Raw genomic sequence first — 18659 nt, forward strand, 5'->3', positions numbered from 1 at the left:
AAATTTTCAGAAAACAGTGGAAACCTTCTATCACCTCATCCTGGGGGATGACAACTTGAACAAGTCCGTGGAAATCTCTTAGGACCAGGAACATGTTTTGCCTGATTGATGAAGAAAATGAACATGTTAGAACAAAATGTCTAATCGAAGATTTGAGCTGACAAATCCAAGCAACAAATAACCCCATATAATTTTCCATATTTCAGGCAGGGGTAGATAGAGGAGGAGCCCCCCCATAAAAGTTAATTTTTCATATTCCTATTTATAAAAATATATTTATATGCTTTCATTAGCTATATGTATGTAATTGTCATCTACCTTATTGAAAAAAGACTTCACTTTCAATTTTTATTAGTTGTATATTACAGCTCACTAAAACTACTGAGATGAGTCTCCATCTGTAGGGGCTTGTGGGGTGGGGACAGACACATTTATTTACAGGTGTCTATCTTTCTCTCTCCCTGTTCCTCTCAATTTCTCTCTGTACTATCAAATCAAATAAAATAGAATTGTGGTCCGGGAGGTGGCGCAGTGGCTAAGGCACTAGACTCTCAAGCATGAGGTCCTGAGTTCAATCCCTGGCAGCACATGTACCAGAGGGATATGTGATTCTTTTTCTTTTTCTCTATCTCTCTCTCTCCTATCCTTCTCATTAATAAAATAATAAATAAAATCTTTTAAAAAATAAATAAAATAGAACTAAGAAAGGAAGAAGTGGTCAACATGAATGGTGGATTAGTAGTGAGCCCTAGCAGTAACCCAAAAATATTAAATGATTTTTGAATTCAAAAAAGGAATTAAAAAGTTTTTATTCTGCCTGTCTGAAAATTGATACAAGTTCAGAATTCCCTGGGAAAAGCATCTCCTCAAATCCTTAAGCTATCTACCTCAACTTACCTTCGGTACTGAATCCATCCACACAAAGTGACTTCTTGACCTAAGTGAGAAGAACGCAACTCTCCACATGTGTTAGTCCGGGCAACAAAGCTACTGAGTTCTTTATAAAAAAGAAAAGAAAAAACGAGATTTAAAAGTACATCAAGTTCTAGTTGCTCAGAAATACTCAACATTAGCCATTTCATGTCAAAGGAGGAAATTTACAATTGACAAAGGATGCAATTAACTCAATCACTGTTGCAGCTCAAAATATGTCAAAGGCAAGTGAATAATAACCATTTTAATGTAAAATCTTGTCTGTAAAGAAACTTATTTTTTCTTTTTGGCCCTGTAACATTTGCATTGAACTACAATTAATCTAGTCTTAAGGCAACACATTCCTCCCCACAAATGAAATATGATCCTGAAAATTACATAAATTTGATGGTACAATCCTTGGTCAACTTTTGTATGGATCTCAAGTATGAAGGGATTTTTCAAAGTTCTTACTAGTAATATCAAAAACAAGCAGTTATCATTTGCCAACAAAATTATCCTTGGAACTCATGCCTGGACCACTCCACTGTTTCTGGGGGGGACTATGATCTATCTTTTCCCCTCCCCGTTTTTCTTTTTTTTTAAATTTGTTTTGTTTTGGACAGAGAGAGACAGAGAGGAGAGACACCTGCAGCACTGCTCAGTGTTTCACCATTCCTGAGGCTTCCACCTGCAGATGGACAATGGGGGGTTGAAGTCGGGCTCTCTTGCACAGTAGTATGTGCGCTCTAGCCGGTGCCCAGTGTCCTTTTTTTTTTTTTTTTTTTTTCCTTTTTCCTTTTCAAGTCTCCAGGATATAATGACATCCTAAGAAATGATGGACTCTTGGACAGCAGGACCTCTGCTCACACTGAGAAGAATGCGTCAAGGGGAGAAGGAAATCTTCACCTGGATCTCTCCGATGGGAGCTCAGGCCTCTGTGACCAGGACCCTGGGTCAGCCGAGCGGAGCCAGCGCTTCGGGACAGGCGCAAGAAGAGCCGGCCCAGCCACCAAGCCGCGTGCATGTCGAGCAGCTAGCGTCAAGTCCCTTAAACTAGGGCGCTCCCGCCTTCCCGGAGCCCAGCACCCTTCCGGAACCTAGAGAAGTCTGCCAAGAATGGGGAAGACAGTGCCCCTCAGAGCATCCACGTCCACTGAAGCCAGAGGAGAACTCGGAGGAGGGGATCCAGGAAGGGGGACCGCCTGACACAAGACCACGGGGTGGCACTCAGTGGTGAAGCAGGAGGGAACCACGGGGCAGGTGGGCACTATGCGCACCCCCTCGGTGTCCTCCCTCCTTTCCCGCTTGCCGAGAAATTCGGCGGGAACAACCAGGAGCAATTGGCCAGAGGGAGAGCTCAGTCTGCAAAGGCCCCTAAACCCCCGCCAACCTCTGCACTTCGGTGTGCGCTCATCAGATCTCGCACATTCTCAGCACCCAGGTGGTGCGAGAACACGCAACCAATCAGAGCAGGTGCGCCGTCGCCATAATTACTTCGGTCGGAAATGGGAGGAGACGCGTCGTGTTTGGAGAACACCGTGGGAAGCGACTGGCCGACGACGCTGGCGAGAGCCTGCCCGCAGTCAAGATGGCGTCTCTTGTTTCACTGACGGGGAACCAGTGCCCGGACGACTTCCGGGGGGTGCCGCGGGGTACGTCGGGAGTCGATTTTGAACTGTGGCGGCGGCAGGCGGGAGGTGTGGTTTCCTACGGCTTCTGTGCGAGAGCCTTGGGTGGGGCCGCGGCGGGCATCCGCGGGACGATTGTTCATGGCGAGGTGCCCCGGGCCGGGTGCTGGCGTCCGGAGAGCCTCCTGAGGGGGCGGCTGGGCCTGCGGACCTCCGAGCCCCAGGCGCCGCTGCCTCCAGCTCCGAATGGAAGTGACGTGACGGCGGAGCAGGTGAAACGCCCGGTTGTCTCGTGGACCCGTGTTCCCCTGTCCTGTGTCGCTGTTTTTGTCCTGTCTTGTGGTCACTGTCCTATGGCCAGCTGTGTGTTGTTGTCTGTGTAGGCAGTTGTGTACATGTAGGCCATGTCCTTTCGTGTGAACTTTGTATGCTCTTGTCTGTCGTGAGCCTGTTGTGTCCCTTGGCGGGGTCCCGAGTTTGCTGCAAGAAGCCTTGGAGACTCTTGGGTTGGTTCCCAGCTTGAGGATGGTGGACTTTGCACAAAACGTTCTGCCTCTTCCTACCTTTTTTTTTTTTTTTTTTTTTTTTTAAGGAATCCTGCAAAATCTCTTCCTACCTATTAAAGTGGGAATAGGGGCTGGAAGTTTGGGGACCTAAATGTCTTCACTCTTTTGATGTTTTCTGTCTTCGTCCTCCTACCAAAGGAAGATAGATGGGCGGTAGCTTTCCAGGACAAGATGCTCCGGGAGAATTTCAGTCCTAGGGTGTGAGGTTTCAATGTTGCCTACAGGTGCAAGACCATCCCTTCTTCTCAGAGGGGCCACACTAAGGTCACTAAACAAGCACCCTCAGCCTCGACAAAGGAGAACGTCCAGGCACAAAGTTTTGGGGTGCAGGAGCAAGGAAGGAGTGATGGAGGCTGGGGGCTTGTGTGGGCTGGCAGTAACTGGTCATCTTTATTCATTTACATCATCATCATCAATCATTGACATCGTCATTATTTTTATTACCAGAACACTGCTCAGCTCTAGCTTATGGAGCTGTGGGGATTGAACCTGGGACCTGGGAGGCTCAGACTTGAGAGTCTGTTTGCATAATCTTTATACTATACTATCTCCCCTGCTCTCTTTACTTACAGGATAAAAACACAGAGAAGCTGAAATGGAAGAGGAATATAGGGAGAAAGAGACATCTACAGTGTTGCTTCACCACCTGCAGGGGGAAAGCTTCATGAGTGGTGAAGCAGGGATGCTGGTGTCTCTCTGTGTCTTTCCCTCATTATCTCCCTTGCCCTTCTCAATTTCTCTCTCTATCCAATAATACAAAAATAAAAATAATATATATGGAAGATTTTTTTAAGAAGGAGAAGATAAGGATATGCTGAATTTTGAAAGACCTACACGTCATAGCAAAACTTTAAATTTATCTGACCATTATAAAATTATTTTTGCACAGGTAACTAACAAAATACCATTTTCTAGAATGGATCACCCTTAGATAAGAGGAATATTTTGTTGCAACATATAAAGACATATGTAGGGAAATAATTCTGTGAAACAATGATGGAAACATTCAAAAAGTGTTTCAAAAAGTATATACTTACAGACTTCATATATATATATTTTTAAAAGAATTTATTTATTTGGGAGTTGGGTGGTAGCACGGTGGGTTAAACTGCACATGGCTCGAAGCGCAAGGACCAGCATAAGGATCCCAGTGTGAGCCCCTGGCTCCCTACTTGCAGGGGAGTAGCTTCACAAGCAGTGAAGCAGGTCTGCAGGTGTCTGTGTTTCTCTCCCTCTCTCTTCCCCTCCTCTCTTCATTTCTCTCTGTCCTATCCAACAACAAAGACATCAACAACAACAATTATAACTATAACAATAATAATGTCAAAGCAACAAAAGGGAGTAAATAAATAAATATTTTTAAAAAAGAATTTATTTATTTATGAGAAAGGGTGAGAGAGAGAGAGAGAGAGAGAGAGGGAAAGAAAGAAAGAAAGAAAGAACCAGACATCACTCTAGTACATGTGCTGCCAGGAATTGAACTCAGGACCTTATGCTTGAGAGTCCAATGCTTTTTCTACTGTGCCACATCCTGGACCACTACAGACTACATATTAAGGATTGAAAGTAGCAGACTAAGGGGGTTTGGCAGTGATGCACCTGGTTACTATGTGCAAGGACCCAGGTTCTAGGCCCCACTCCCCACATGTGTGTGTGTGTGTGTGGGAGGGGATGTGACACACTTCACAAGTGATGAAACAGATCTGCAGATGTCTCTTCACTCTCCTCTCAACTTCTCTCTGTCCTATCAAGTATAATAGAAAGAAAGGAAGGGCCAGGTGGTGGCACACCTGGTTGAGCACACACAGTAAGGTGTATGAGGACTTGGGTTCAAGCCCCCAGTCCCCACCTAAAGAGGAAAAGTTTTTTTTTTTTTTTTAATAATTTATTTCTTTATTGGGGAATTAATGTTTTACATTCAACAGTAAATACAATAGTTTGTACATGCATAACATTCCCCAGTTTCCCATTTAACAATACAACCCCCACTATGTCATTCATCATCTTTCATGGACCTGTATTCTCCCCACCGACCCACCCACCCCAGAGTCTTTTACTTTGGTGTAATACTCCAATTCCATTTCAGGTTCGACTTGTGTTTTCTTTTCTAATCTTGTTTTTCAACTTTGGCCTGAGAGTGAGATCATCCCATATTCATCCTTCAGTGTCTGACTTATTTCACTCAACATTATTTTTTCAAGGTCCATCCAAGATCGGCTGAAAACGGTGAAGTCACCATTTTTTACAGCTGAGTAGTATTCCATTGTGTATACATACCAAAACTTGCTCAGCCACTCATCTGTTGTTGGACACCTGGGTGGCTTCCAGGTTTTGGCTATTACAAATTGTGCTGCCAAGAACATATGTACACACAGATCTTTTTGGATGGATGTGTTGGGTTCCTTAGGATATATCCCCAGGAGGGGAATTCCAGGGTCATAGGGTAGGTCCATTTCTGGCCTTCTGAGAGTTCTCCAGACTGTTCTCCACAGAGGTTGGACCAATTGACATTCCCACCAGCAGTGCAGGAGGGTTCCTTTGACCCCACACCCTCTCCAGCATTTGCTACTGTTCCCTTTTCTGATGTATGACATTCTCACAGGAGTGAACTGATATCTCATTGTTGTCTTGATTTGCATTTCTCTGACAATCAGAGACTTGAAGCATTTTTTCATGTGTTTCTCGGCCTTTTGGATCTCTTCTGTGGTGAATATTCTGTCCAAGTCCTCCCCCCATTTTTGGATGGGGTTATTTGTTGTCTTGTTGTTGAGTTTGGCAAGCTCTTTATATATGTTGGTTATTAGACTCTTATCTGATGTATGGCATGTAAAGATCTTCTCCCATTCTGTGAGGGGTCTCTTGGTTTGGGTAGTGGTTTCTTTTGCTGTGAAGAAGCTTTTTAATTTGATGTAGTCCCATAGGTTTATACTTGCCTTAGTCTTCTTTGTAATTGGATTCGTTTCATTGAAAATATCTTTAAAATTTATGCGGAAAAAAGTTCTGCCAATATTTTCCTCTAAGTATCTGATAGTTTCTGGTCTAACATCCAAGTCCTTGATCTACTTGGAATTTACTTTTGTATTTGATGAAATAGAGTGATTCAGTTTCATTCTTCTGCATGTTTCAACCCATTGTTTCCAACACCATTTGTTGAAGAGACTCTGCTTTCCCCATGTAATAGTCTGGGCCCCTTTGTCAAAGATTAGATGTCCATAGGTATGGGGCTTCATTTCTGGGCTCTCAATTCTATTCCACTGGTCAGTGTGTCTGTTCATGTTCCAGTACCAAGCAGTTTTGATGACAATGGCCCTATAATACAGTTTGAGATCTGGGAGTGTGATGCCTCCGGTTCTGTTCTTTTTTCTCAAGATTGTTTTGGCAATTCTAGGTCTTTTCTGGTTCTAGATAAACATTTGCAGCATTTTTTCTATTCTCCTAAAAAATATGCTTGTGATCTTGATGGGGATAGCATTAAATTTGTAGATGGCTCTGGGTAATATATTCATTTTGATGATGTTAATTCTTCCAACCCATGAACATGGAATATCTTTCCATTTCTTTGTGTCTTTTTCAATTTCTTTGAGTAATGACTCATAATTTTCAGTATACAAGTCTTTCACTTCTCTGGTTAGGTTTACTCCTAGATATTTTATTGTTTTTGTTACTATAGAAAAAGGAACTGATTTGTGGATTTCAATTTCTTCTAACTTAGTGTTTGCATAGAGGAATGCCACTGACTTTTGAATGTTAATTTTATAGCCTGACACCTTACTGTATTGCCTGATGATTTCCAAAAGCTTCTTGCTGGATTCCTTAGGTTTTTCCATGTATACTATCATGTCATCTGCAAATAAGGAGAGTTTGACTTCTTCTCTTCCAATCTGTAAGCCTTTAATTCCTTGCTCCTGCCTGATTGCTATGGCAAGAACTTCCAACACTATGTTGAATAGTAATGGTTAGTGGGCAGCCCTGTCTAGTACCTGATCTGAGGGGAAATGCTTCCAGTTTTTCACCATTGAGTATGATGTTGGCTGTAGGTTTGCTATATATAGACTCCACTATCTTCAGGAATTTCCCATCTATTCCCATTTTTTGTAGTGCTTTGATCATAAAGGGATGTTGTATTTTGTCAAAGGCTTTCTCTGCATCTATTGATATGACCATGTGGTTTTTGGTCTTGCTTTTGTTGATGTGGTGGATCACATTGATTGATTTACCTATATTAAACCAACCTTGCATGCCTGGGATAAACCCCACTTGGTCATGATGAACAATCTTTTTGATATACTGCTGTATCCGGTTGGCTAGAATTTTGTTCAATATTTTCGCATCTATGTTCATCAGAGATATTGGTCTGTAGTTTTCTTTTTTGGTTGTGTCCCTGTCTGCTTTTGGTATCAGGGTGATGTTGGCTTCATAGAAGCTGGCAGGGAGTATTCCAGTGTCTTCAATCTTCTGGAAGACTTTTAAAAGTAGAGGTATTAGTTCTTCTTTGAAAGTTTTGTAGAAATCATTTGTAAAACCATCTGGTCCAGGACTTTTATTTTTGGGAAGATTTTTGATAACTGTTTCAATTTCATTAGCTGTGATGGGCATGTTCATGTTATCCACTTCCTCTTTACTTAGTTTTGGAAGTTTGTAGGTATCTAGGAAATCATCCATTTCTTCCAGGTTCTCTAGCTTGGTGGCATATAGTTGTTCATAGAAGCCTCGCATGATATGTTGAATTTCTGCAGTGTCTGTTGTGATATCTCCTCTTTCATTCACTATCCGATTTATTCCGGTCTTCTCCCTTTTTTTTTTTTGTGAGTCTGGCTCAAGGTTTGTCGATTTTGTTTACTCTTTCGAAGAACCAACATTTACTTTCATTGATCTTTTGTATGGTTTTCCTATTCTCAATGTTATTTATTTCTGCCCTAACTTTAGTGATTTCTGTCCTTCTGGTTGCTTTAGGGTTCCTTTGTTGTTCTTCTTCTAGGTCTTTAAGATGTGCAATCAGGCTGTTTATTTGTGCCTTTTCTTGTTTCCTAATGTATGCTTGTATAGCTATGAACTTCCCTCTTAGGACTGCTTTAGCTGTGTCCCAAATATTTTGATAGCTTGTGTGTTCATTTTCATTGAACTCTCGAAACATTTTGATTTCTTCCTTGATTTCCTCTTTGACCCAGAAGTTGTTAAGAAGTGTACTGTTGAGTTTCCACATTTTGGGACTGTTACTAATCTTTTGTTGATTGTTAAGTGTTAGTTTAATTCCACTGTGGTCTGAGAAGATGCTTGGGATGATTTCAATGCTCTTGAATTGGCTGATGCTGTCTTTGTGGCCTAACATATGGTCTATCCTTGAGAATGATCCATGTGGATTTGAGTAAAATGTGTATTCCAGTTTCTTGGGATGAATGACTCTGAAAATGTCCAATAGTTCTAGTTTATCTATCTCTTCATTTAGCTCCCTTATGTCTTTACTGATTTTCTTCCTGGATGATCTGTCAGGTTGAGATAGTGAGGTGTTGAAGTCCCCTACTATGATTGTGTTACTGTTAATATATTGCTGTAGCTCTTTCAGTAGAACTTTGATGTATTTAGATGGTTTCTCATTGGGTGCATAGATGTTAATAATTGTTAAGTCCTCTTGATTGACTGATCCTCTGAGCATTAAGTAGTGTCCATTCCTATCTTTTTTAATCTTATCTATTTTAAAGTCTATCATGTCAGATATGAAAATACCTGTTCCTGCCCTTTTTTGTGGGCCATTGGCTTGTATGATAGTTTTCCATCCTTTCACTTTAAGTCTGTGTTTGTCTTGTTGAGTTAGGTGAGTTTCCTGTAGACAACATATTGTTGCGTTGTGTTTTCTGATCCATCTTCCTACTCTGTGTCTTTTAATAGGTGAATTCAGGCCATTGACATTTATTGATATCAAAGATTGAAGATATTTTAATGCCATTCTTGTAGAGTTTTAGAGTGTTTTGATATATGTCCTATTTGTGGTGGTCTGGTTGTTTATAGGAGACCTTTCAGAACTTCTTTCAGGGCAGTCTTGGTGATGGTTGCTTCCTTCAACTGTTGCTTGTCTGAGAAGGTTTTGATGCTTCCATCTAGTCTGAATGACAGTCTAGCAGGATATAGTATTCTTGGCTCAAAGCCTTTCTCATTGAGCACTTGATAGATATCTTGCCATTCTCTTCTGGCCTGTAGTGTTTGTATGGAGAAGTCTGCTGCTAATCTTATGGGTTTTCCTTTGTAGGTGACTCTTTGTTTTTCTCTTGCAGCCTTGAGGATCCTTTCTTTATCCTTATTCCTTTCCATTCTAAGTATGACATGTCTTGGTGTCTTTAGGTCTGGGTTAATTCTGTTTGGGACCCTCTGGGCTTCTTGAATCTTTATGTCTTTGGTGTTGTCTAGACTAGAGAAATTTTCAGGTATTATGGCCTGGAGAATGCTTTCTTCCTCTCCTTCTCTTTGTTCCTCTGGTAAGCCAATAATGTGTATATTGTTTCTTTTGAAGTCATCCCATAGGACTCTGTTGTTGTTTTCAGCATCTCTTCATCTCTTTTTGAGATCTCTTACTTCTTTTTTAGTTGTCTCTAATTCATCCTCAATCTTGCTAATTCTGTCTTCAGCCTCATAGATTCTATTCTCTCTGCCCTTTACTGCTTTCTGGAGTTCATCTATTTTGTTGCCCTGCTCTGATACTCTTTTAGCTTGTTCAGATAGTTGCCTTCTTAGCTCAGCGGTTTCAGCTTTCAGCTCTCTAATAACCATGAGATAATTAGAATTGTCTTCCATATTCTCATTTGTTGTTCCTGCATTTCTGATTACAATTTTTTCAAATTCTTCACTCACTGCTGTTATTATTTCCTTAGCTAATGTTTGGATGTTGAACTCGTTTTGTGCTTCACCCTCTGGAGGACTTTTAGCTGGACTCTTGTCCTGGTTCGAGTCTCCAATATTTTTTCTTGTTGTTTTAACCATATTATATATTATGTTATGAGTTCCCTTTATCAGTACTTTTCAAATTATTGATCACTATTGCCTGGATTGACTTGTGTCTAAGTAATTTAATTAAAGGTTTTACCGTGGTGGGAGTTAACAGTTTTTTCAATCCCTGAGTTGGAGCTCAGTGGTTTAAAAGCCTCTTTTTTTTTTTCTTCCCTGTAGGCTATGGGAGCCTGAGGGCTTTTAAACTATCAATAGGCTTTTAGCTTAATCACTGACTCCTGACCAAGAGATAAAGCAGGGTGTGGCAGAGATAATCCAGTCGTTATGCAAAGAGACTTTCACAGCCCCTCAGCTATGCCACTGAGGTATAGGTCTTCTCCTGAGTTTCCCGGTTAGATCTCTGTCCCCTGGTGTCCCTCCCTGTTGCTGCTCCAGATTCTGAGGGTAGTAGCAATGGAGACTCAGAGTTGCACTTGGTGAGTCTCTGGGGAGTCCTTTCCTCCCTTCAGCTGTCCCCTTGTTGGTGGAGCAGACTGGAGGTGGTGTCTCCACTGATAAACTGTTGAACTGTTAGCAGTCACTTAATCTCTCCTTTGGCCCCTCTCTCCTCTCTGTCACCAGCCACGCGTGTTTGTATTCACGGGTGATTTACTGGGTTCCTGTGGTCATTCTAGTCCTGTCTTGTTTCGGTCCGGGTGGTCTCCTTTGGTATTCCTAGTTGATCCGGGAGAGGAGAGGAGAGGAGAGGAGAGGAGAGGAGAGGAGAGGAGAGGAGAGGAGAGGAGAGGAGAGGAGAGGAGAGGAGAGGAAGCGATCTGCTGCCTGCAGAGGAAAAGTTTTACAGGTGGTGGAGAAGGGCTGCAGATGTCTCTCCCTTTCTTGTCTCCCACTACTCTCAGTTTCAGGCTGTATCTCTCCAATTAACAAAGATAATAAAAAAGAAAGAAAGGAAGAAAAAAAAAAAGGGCTCTGGGAGTAGTGGATTCATATTGTTGGCTCTAAGCCCTAGCAATAATCCTGGTGACAATTAAAAAATATATGTATATCAGACTAGGGGTCTGGTTGAGTGTACTTGTTACCATGCACTAGGACCCAGAATCTAGCCCCTACTTCCCACCTGCAGGGGGAAAGCTTTGCAAATGGTGAAGGAGTGTTGCAGGTGTCTGTCACTCTCCCTCACTATTTCCCCCTTCACTCTGGATTTCTGGCTGTCTCTATCCAATAAATAAATATAGATAATTTTTTAAAAATTGGGAGTCTGGTGGTAGCGCAGCGGGTTAAGCGCAAATGGCGCAAAGTGCATGCACCAGCATAAGGATCCTGGTTTGAGCCCCTAGCTCCCCACCTGCCAGGGGAGTCACTTCACAAGCAGTGAAGCAGGTTTGCAGGTGTCTCTCTTTTTCTCCCCATCTCTGTCTTCCCCTCCTCTCCCGATTTCTCTCTGTCCTATCCAACAACGACAACAACAACAGTAACTACAATAAAACAACAAGGGCAACAAAAGGGAATAAATAAATATTTAAAAAAATTAGCAGACAGGGAGTCGGGCGCAGCGGGTTAAGCGCAGGTGGCACAAAGTGCAAAGACCAGCATAAGGATCCCGGTTCAAGCCCCCGGCTCCCCACCTGCAGGGGAGTCGCTTCACAGGCGGTGAAGCAGGTCTGCAGGTGTCTGTCTTTCTCTCCCCTCTCTGTCTTCCCCTCCTCTCTCCATTTCTCTCTGTCCTATCCAACAAGGATGACATCAATAACAATAACTACAACAATAAAACAACAAGGGCAACAAAAGGGAATAAGTAAATAAATAAATAAAATTAAAAAAATTAGCAGACAATGAATTTAACTTAGAAAATGGAGGAAAACTTGAAAATGGACTAGCTTTGGAAACTAGATATTAGGAAGGAGTTGAATTTAGTTTTGAACATACTGTGAGGAATCTATCTGTAAGATATTCATAAAAATAACTTATTAAACAGAAGTACAGTCAAAAAATAAAAACTTGGGACAGATAACAAAAGAGTTTTTCTGAAGTCCAGAGAGGAATTATCGAAACTGTGTGTATGAATTAATTTCTCAGTATTTAGAATTCTTGTTTCATTTCTTTTTTATTTTTTCATTTCTTTTTTATATAGACCATGGATTCTTATGATACCTCAGCATCGACTCCTGGACAAAGTACATCTTTAAAGCTTAAATATTATACTGCAACTGCAACCCCTCTGCAGAAACAATTAGAATCAGCCAGGAAACATACTTTGCCTGTCCTGACTCCACATCGAAGGAAAATTCCCCAGGTATGCTTTTTCATGTTTCTTATTTTACTAGAGAATTAGTAATTACATGTGTTAGCTAGGGAAATACCTTAATTGGTATAGCACCAGACTTAAATGCCCGAGACTCCTAGATCAATTCCTGGCAATCACATAGACCAGAATCGTGTTCTGAGGCTCTTGTGCATGTGCCCATTTTCCCATCTCTTGTCAACAGTTTTACTGCTCCTGGTAACCTTTTCAGTTATAGTTCACTTGGATAATGTGCTGCTTTATCTTGTGTGCAACCCAGGTTTGAGTTTGGTTTCCACCAGGTTGAAAGAAATATTCCCTTTATGGTCTTCTTCACTCTCTCTGGCTCTAAGAGGAGGAGATGGAGACAGAGACAGAAAAGATAGCACAGCACTGAAGCTTCCTCCAGTGTACTGGGGGCCAGGTTTGTACCTGGGTCATGTATATAACACAGGCACACTATGTAGCGAGGTGATTTATCTTGCCATCCCTCTCTTGCTTTCTGTATCACGTGAGACTTTCTAACATTTAATAAAATAAAACTTTAAAAGTCTGTAAACAGTGGTCCAGGAGGTGGTACAATGAATAAAGCATTGGATTCTCAACCATCAGGTCCCAAGTTCAATCCCTGGCAGCACATGTACCAGAGTGATGTCTGGTTCTTTCTCTATCTGCCTATCTTTCCCATGAAAATTCTTAAAAAAAAAAAAAGTCAGTAAAGAAAACATGGCAGTTTTTGTTCATATTTATAGCATGTTTCGTATCTTAACACTTCAGGTAATAAAATAAATAAGAGACAACAAAAAGTTATTATACACATATCCAGTATCACCTGACTTTGTTATTTCTCCTTATATCATTCTCTTTTTTTTTTAATAAATGAGATACATTTTTTTGTATTTATTTTCCCTTTTATTGCCCTTGTTGTAGTTATTATTGCTGTTGTTGTTGATGATGACGTTCGATAGGACAGAGGGAAATGGAGAGAGGAGAGGAAGACAGAGAGGGGGAGAGAAAGAGAGACACTTGGAAACCTGCTTCACTGCCTGTGAAGCGACACCCCTCCAGGTGGGGAGCCGGGGCCTTGAACTGGGATCCTTCTGCTGGTCCTTGCGCTTTGAGCCATGTGCGCTTAACCCGCTGGGCTACCGCCTGACTCCTCCTTATATGGTTCGTTTGTACTTTATCTATTTGTTTATTTTGGATAGGGACAGAAACCGAAAGGAAAGTGGGAGATAAAGAGTGAGAGAGAGAGGGCCGAGTAGTAGTGCAACTGGTTAAGTGCACATGGCACGAAGCACAAGGATCAGCGCAATGATCCTGGTTCAGTCCCCCGACTTGCTTCACAAGCGGTCTGCAGGTGTCTGTCTCTCTCTCCCCTTCTCTATCTTCCCATCTCTCAATTTCTCTATGTCCCATCGAACAACAGCAGCAATAACAACAATGGCAACAAAATGGGAGAAATGGCTTTCAGGAGCAGTGGATTTGTAGTGCAGGCACCGAGCCACCGAGCCCCAGTGATAACCCTGGAGGCAAAAAATAAAAAAAAAAAAACAGCAAGAGAGACACCTGCTTCATGGATACTGAAGCTTTCTTTTTTTTTTTTTTATAATTTATTTCTTTATTGGGAAATTAATGTTTTACATTCAACAGTAAATACAATAGTTTGTACATGCATAACATTCCCCAGATTTCCATTTAACAATACAACCCCCACTATGTCATTCATCATCTTTCATGGACCTGTATTCTAACCACCCACCCACCCAACCCAGAGTCTTTTACTTTGGTGCAATACGCCAATTCCATTTCAGGTTCTATTTGTGTTTTCTTTTCTAATCTTGTTTTTCAACTTTGGCCTGAGAGTGAGATCATTCCATATTCATCCTTCTGTTTCTGACTTATTTCACACAACATGATTTCTTCAAGGTCCATCCAAGATCAGCTGAAAACGGTGAAGTCACCATTTTTTACAGCTGAGTAGTATTCCATTGTGTATACATACCACAACTTGCTCAGCCACTCATCTGTTGTTGGACACCTGGGTTGCTTCCAGGTTTTGGCTATTATAAATTGTGCTGCCAAGAACATATGTACACACAGATCTTTTTGGATGGATGTGTTGGGTTCCTTAGGATATATCCCCAGGAGAGGAATTACAGCGTCATATGGTAGGTCCATTTCTAGTCTTCTGAGAGTTCTCCAGACTGTTCTCCACAGAGGTTGGACCAATTGACATTCCCACCAGCAGTGCAGGAGGGTTCCTTTGACCCCACACCCTCTCCAGCATTTGCTGCTGTTACCTTTTCTAATGTATGACATTCTCACAGGAGTGAAGTGATATCTCATTGTTGTCTTGATTTGCATTTCTCTGACAATCAGAGACTTGGAGCATTTTTTCATGTGTTTCTCGGCCTTTTGGATCTCTTCTGTGGTGAATATTCTGTCCAAGTCCTCCCCCCTTTTTTGGATGGGGTTATTTGTTGTCTTGTTGTTGAGTCTGGCAAGCTCTTTATATATGTTGGTTATTAGACTCTTATCTGATGTATGGCATGTAAAGATCTTCTCCCATTCTGTGAGGGGTCTCTTGATTTGGGTAGTGGTTTCTTTTGCTGTGAAGAAGCTTTTTAATTTGATGTAATCCCATAGGTTTATGCTTGCCTTAGTCTTCTTTGTAATTGGATTCGTTTCATTGAAAATGTCTTTAAAATTTATGCGGAAAAAAGTTCTGCCAATATTTTCCTCTAAGTATTTGATAGTTTGTGGTCTAACATCCAAGTCCTTGATCTACTTGGAATTTACTTTTGTATTTGGTGAAATAGAGTGATTCAGTTTCATTCTTCTGCATGTTTCAACCCATTGTTTCCAACACCATTTGTTGAAGAGACTCTGCTTTCCCCATGTAATAGTCTGGGCCCCTTTGTCAAAGATTAGATGTCCATAGGTGTGGGGGCTCATTTCTGGGCTCTCAGTTCTATGCCACTGGTCAGTGTGTCTGTTCATGTTCCAGTACCAAGCAGTTTGACATGACAATGGCCATGACAATGGCCCTATAATACAGTTTGAGATCTGGGAGTGTGATGCCTCCGGTTCTGTTCTTTTTTCTCAAGATTGTTTTTGGCAATTCTAGGTCTTTTCTGGTTCCAGATAAACATTTGTAGCATTTGTTCTATTCTCCTAAAAAAATGTGCTTGGGATCTTGATGGGGATAGCATTAAATTTGTAGATGGCTCTGGGTAATATATTCATTTTGATGATGTTAATTCTTCCAACCCATGAACATGGAATATCTTTCCATTTCTTTGTGTCTTTTTCAATTTCTTTGAATAATGACTCATAATTTTCAGTATACAAGTCTTTCACTTCTCTGGTTAGGTTTACTCCTAGATATTTTATTGTTTTTGTTACTATAGAAAAAGGAACTGATTTCTGGATTTCAGTTTCTTCTAACTTAGTGTTTGCATAGAGGAATGCCACTGACTTTTGAATGTTAATTTTATAGCCTGACACCTTACTGTATTGCCTGATGATTTCCAAAAGCTTCTTGCTGGATTCCTTAGGTTTTTCCATGTATACTATCATGTCATCTGCAAATAAGGAGAGTTTGACTTCTTCTCTTCCAATCTGTAAGCCTTTAATTCCTTGCTCCTGCCTGATTGCTATGGCAAGAACTTCCAACACTATGTCGAATAGTAATGGTTAGTGGGCAGCCCTGTCTAGTACCTGATCTGAGGGGAAATGCTTCCAGTTTTTCACCATTGAGTATGATGTTGGCTGTAGGTTTGCTATATATAGACTCCACTATCTTCAGGAATTTCCCATCTATTCCCAATTTTTGTAGTGCTTTGATCATAAAGGGATGTTGTATTTTGTCAAAGGCTTTCTCTGCATCTATTGATATGACCATGTGGTTTTTGGTCTTGCTTTTGTTGATGTGGTGGATCACATTGATTGATTTACGTATATTAAACCAACCTTGCATGCCTGGGATAAACCCCACTTGGTCATGATGAACAATCTTTTTGATATACTGCTGTATCCGGTTGGCTAGAATTTTGTTCAATATTTTCGCATCTATGTTCATCAGAGATATTGGTCTGTAGTTTTCTTTTTTGGTTGTGTCCCTGTCTGCTTTTGGTATCAGGGTGATGTTGGCTTCATAGAAGCTGGCAGGGAGTATTCCAGTGTCTTCAATCTTCTGGAAGACTTTTAAAAGTAGAGGTATTAGTTCTTCTTTGAAAGTTTTGTAGAATTCATTTGTAAAACCATCTGGTCCAGGACTTTTATTTTTGGGAAGATTTTTGATAACTGTTTCAATTTCATTAGCTGTGATGGGCCTGTTCATGTTATCCACTTCCTCTTTACTTAGTTTTGGAAGTTTGTAGGTATCTAGGAAATCATCCATTTCTTCCAGGTTCTCTAGCTTGGTGGCATATAGTTGTTCATAGAAGCCTCACATGATATGTTGAATTTCTGCAGTGTCTGTTGTGATATCTCCTCTTTCATTCACTATCCGATTTATTCCGGTCTTCTCCCTTTTTTTTTTGTGAGTCTGGCTCAAGGTTTGTCGATTTTGTTTACTCTTTCGAAGAACCAACATTTACTTTCATTGATCTTTTGTATGGTTTTCCTATTCTCAATGTTATTTATTTCTGCCCTAACTTTAGTGATTTCTGTCCTTCTGGTTGCTTTAGGGTTCCTTTGTTGTTCTTCTTCTAGGTCTTTAAGATGTGCAATCAGGCTGTTTATTTGTGCTTTTTCTTGTTTCCTAATGTGTGCTTGTATAGCTATGAACTTCCCTCTTAGGACTGCTTTAGCTGTGTCCCAAATAATTTGAGCTTGTGTCTTCATTTTCATTGAACTCTCGAAACATTTTGATTTCTTCCTTGATTTCCTCTTTGACCCAGAAGTTGTTAAGAAGTGTACTATTGAGCTTCCACATTTTGAGACTGTTACTAATCTTTTGTTGATTGTTAAGTGTTAGTTTCATTCCACTGTGGTCTGAGAAGATGCTTGGGATGATTTCAATGCTCTTGAATTGGCTGATGCTGTCTTTGTGGCCTAACATATGGTCTATCCTTGAGAATGACCCATGTGGATTTGAGTAAAATGTGTATTCCAGTTTCTTGGGATGAATGACTCTGAAAATGTCCAATAGTTCTAGTTTATCTGTGTCTTCATTTAGCTCCCTTATGTCTTTACTGATTTTCTTCCTGGATGATCTGTCAAGTTGAGAGAGTGAGGTGTTGAAGTCCCCTACTATGATTATGTTACTGTTAATATATTGCTGTAGCTCTTTCAGTAGAAGTTTGATGTATTTAGATGGCTTCTCATTGGGTGCATAGATGTTAATAATTGTTAAGTCCTCTTGATTGACTGATCCTCTGAGCATTAAGTAGTGTCCATTCCTATCTTTTTTAATCTTATCTATTTTAAAGTCTATCATGTCAGATATGAGAATACCTGTTCCTGCCCTTTTTTGTGGGCCATTGGCTTGAATGATAGTTTTCCATCCTTTCACTTTAAGTCTGTGTTTGTCTTGTTGAGTTAGGTGAGTTTCCTGTAGACAACATATTGTTGGGTTGTGTTTTCTGATCCATCTTCCTACTCTGTGTCTTTTAATAGGTGAATTCAGGCCATTGACATTTATTGATATCATAGACTGAAGATATTTTAATGCCGTTCTTGTAGAGTTTTAGAGTGTTTTGATATATGTCCTATTTGTGGTGGTCTGGTTGTTTATAGGAGACCTTTCAGAACTTCTTTCAGGGCAGTCTTGGTGATGGTTGCTTCCTTCAACTATTGCTTGTCTGAGAAGGTTTTGATGCTTCCATCTAGTCTGAATGACAGTCTAGCAGGATATAGTATTCTTGGCTGAAAGCCTTTCTCATTGAGCACTCGATAGATATCTTGCCATTCTCTTCTGGCCTGTAGTGTTTGTATGGAGAAGTCTGCTGCTAATCTTATGGGTTTTCCTTTGTAGGTGACTCTTTGTTTTTCTCTTGCAGCCTTGAGGATCCTTTCTTTATCCTTATTCCTTTCCATTCTAAGTATGACATGTCTTGGTGTCTTTAGGTCTGGGTTAATTCTGTTTGGGACCCTCTGGGCTTCTTGAATCTTTATGTCTTTGGTGTTGTCTAGACTAGAGAAATTTTCAGGTATTATGGCCTGGAGAATGCTTTCTTCCTCTCCTTCTCTTTGTTCCTCTGGTAAGCCAATATTGCGTATATTGTTTCTTTTGAAGTCATCCCATAGGACTCTGTTGTTGTTTTCAGCATCTCTTCATCTCTTTTTGAGATCTCTTACTTCTTTTTTAGTTGTCTCTAATTC

At 40.8% G+C, this 18659-nt stretch overlaps 2 protein-coding genes across 4 annotated transcripts in view; one reads left to right on the forward strand and one right to left on the reverse strand.

Annotated features, from left to right (window-relative positions):
• The window catches only part of DARS2 (aspartyl-tRNA synthetase 2, mitochondrial), a 41853-nt gene extending 39615 nt beyond the window's left edge, over positions 1-2238 (reverse strand). Inside the window, exons 1-3 of one of the 2 annotated variants that reach the window (XM_007531802.3) lie at positions 1822-2236; positions 898-997; positions 35-101 (exon numbers count right to left, since the gene is read on the reverse strand). In XM_007531802.3, the coding sequence (XP_007531864.1) occupies positions 35-101; positions 898-997; positions 1822-1939 (285 nt within the window). In that variant the 5' untranslated portion in view covers positions 1940-2236. Of the gene's footprint in view, positions 1-34; positions 102-897; positions 998-1821 lie in introns of both variants that reach the window. The other variant, XM_060197920.1, reaches the window with a different exon arrangement.
• An 8-nt stretch (positions 2239-2246) lies between these two features.
• The window catches only part of CENPL (centromere protein L), a 34255-nt gene continuing 17842 nt past the window's right edge, over positions 2247-18659 (forward strand). Inside the window, exons 1-2 of one of the 2 annotated variants that reach the window (XM_060197923.1) lie at positions 2247-2567; positions 12180-12341. In XM_060197923.1, coding sequence (XP_060053906.1) covers positions 12183-12341 — 159 coding nt within the window. In that variant the 5' untranslated portion in view covers positions 2247-2567; positions 12180-12182. The other variant, XM_060197922.1, reaches the window with a different exon arrangement.

This window comes from Erinaceus europaeus, chromosome 9 (genome assembly GCF_950295315.1).
Source record: "Erinaceus europaeus chromosome 9, mEriEur2.1, whole genome shotgun sequence".
NCBI lineage: Eukaryota > Metazoa > Chordata > Mammalia > Eulipotyphla > Erinaceidae > Erinaceus > Erinaceus europaeus.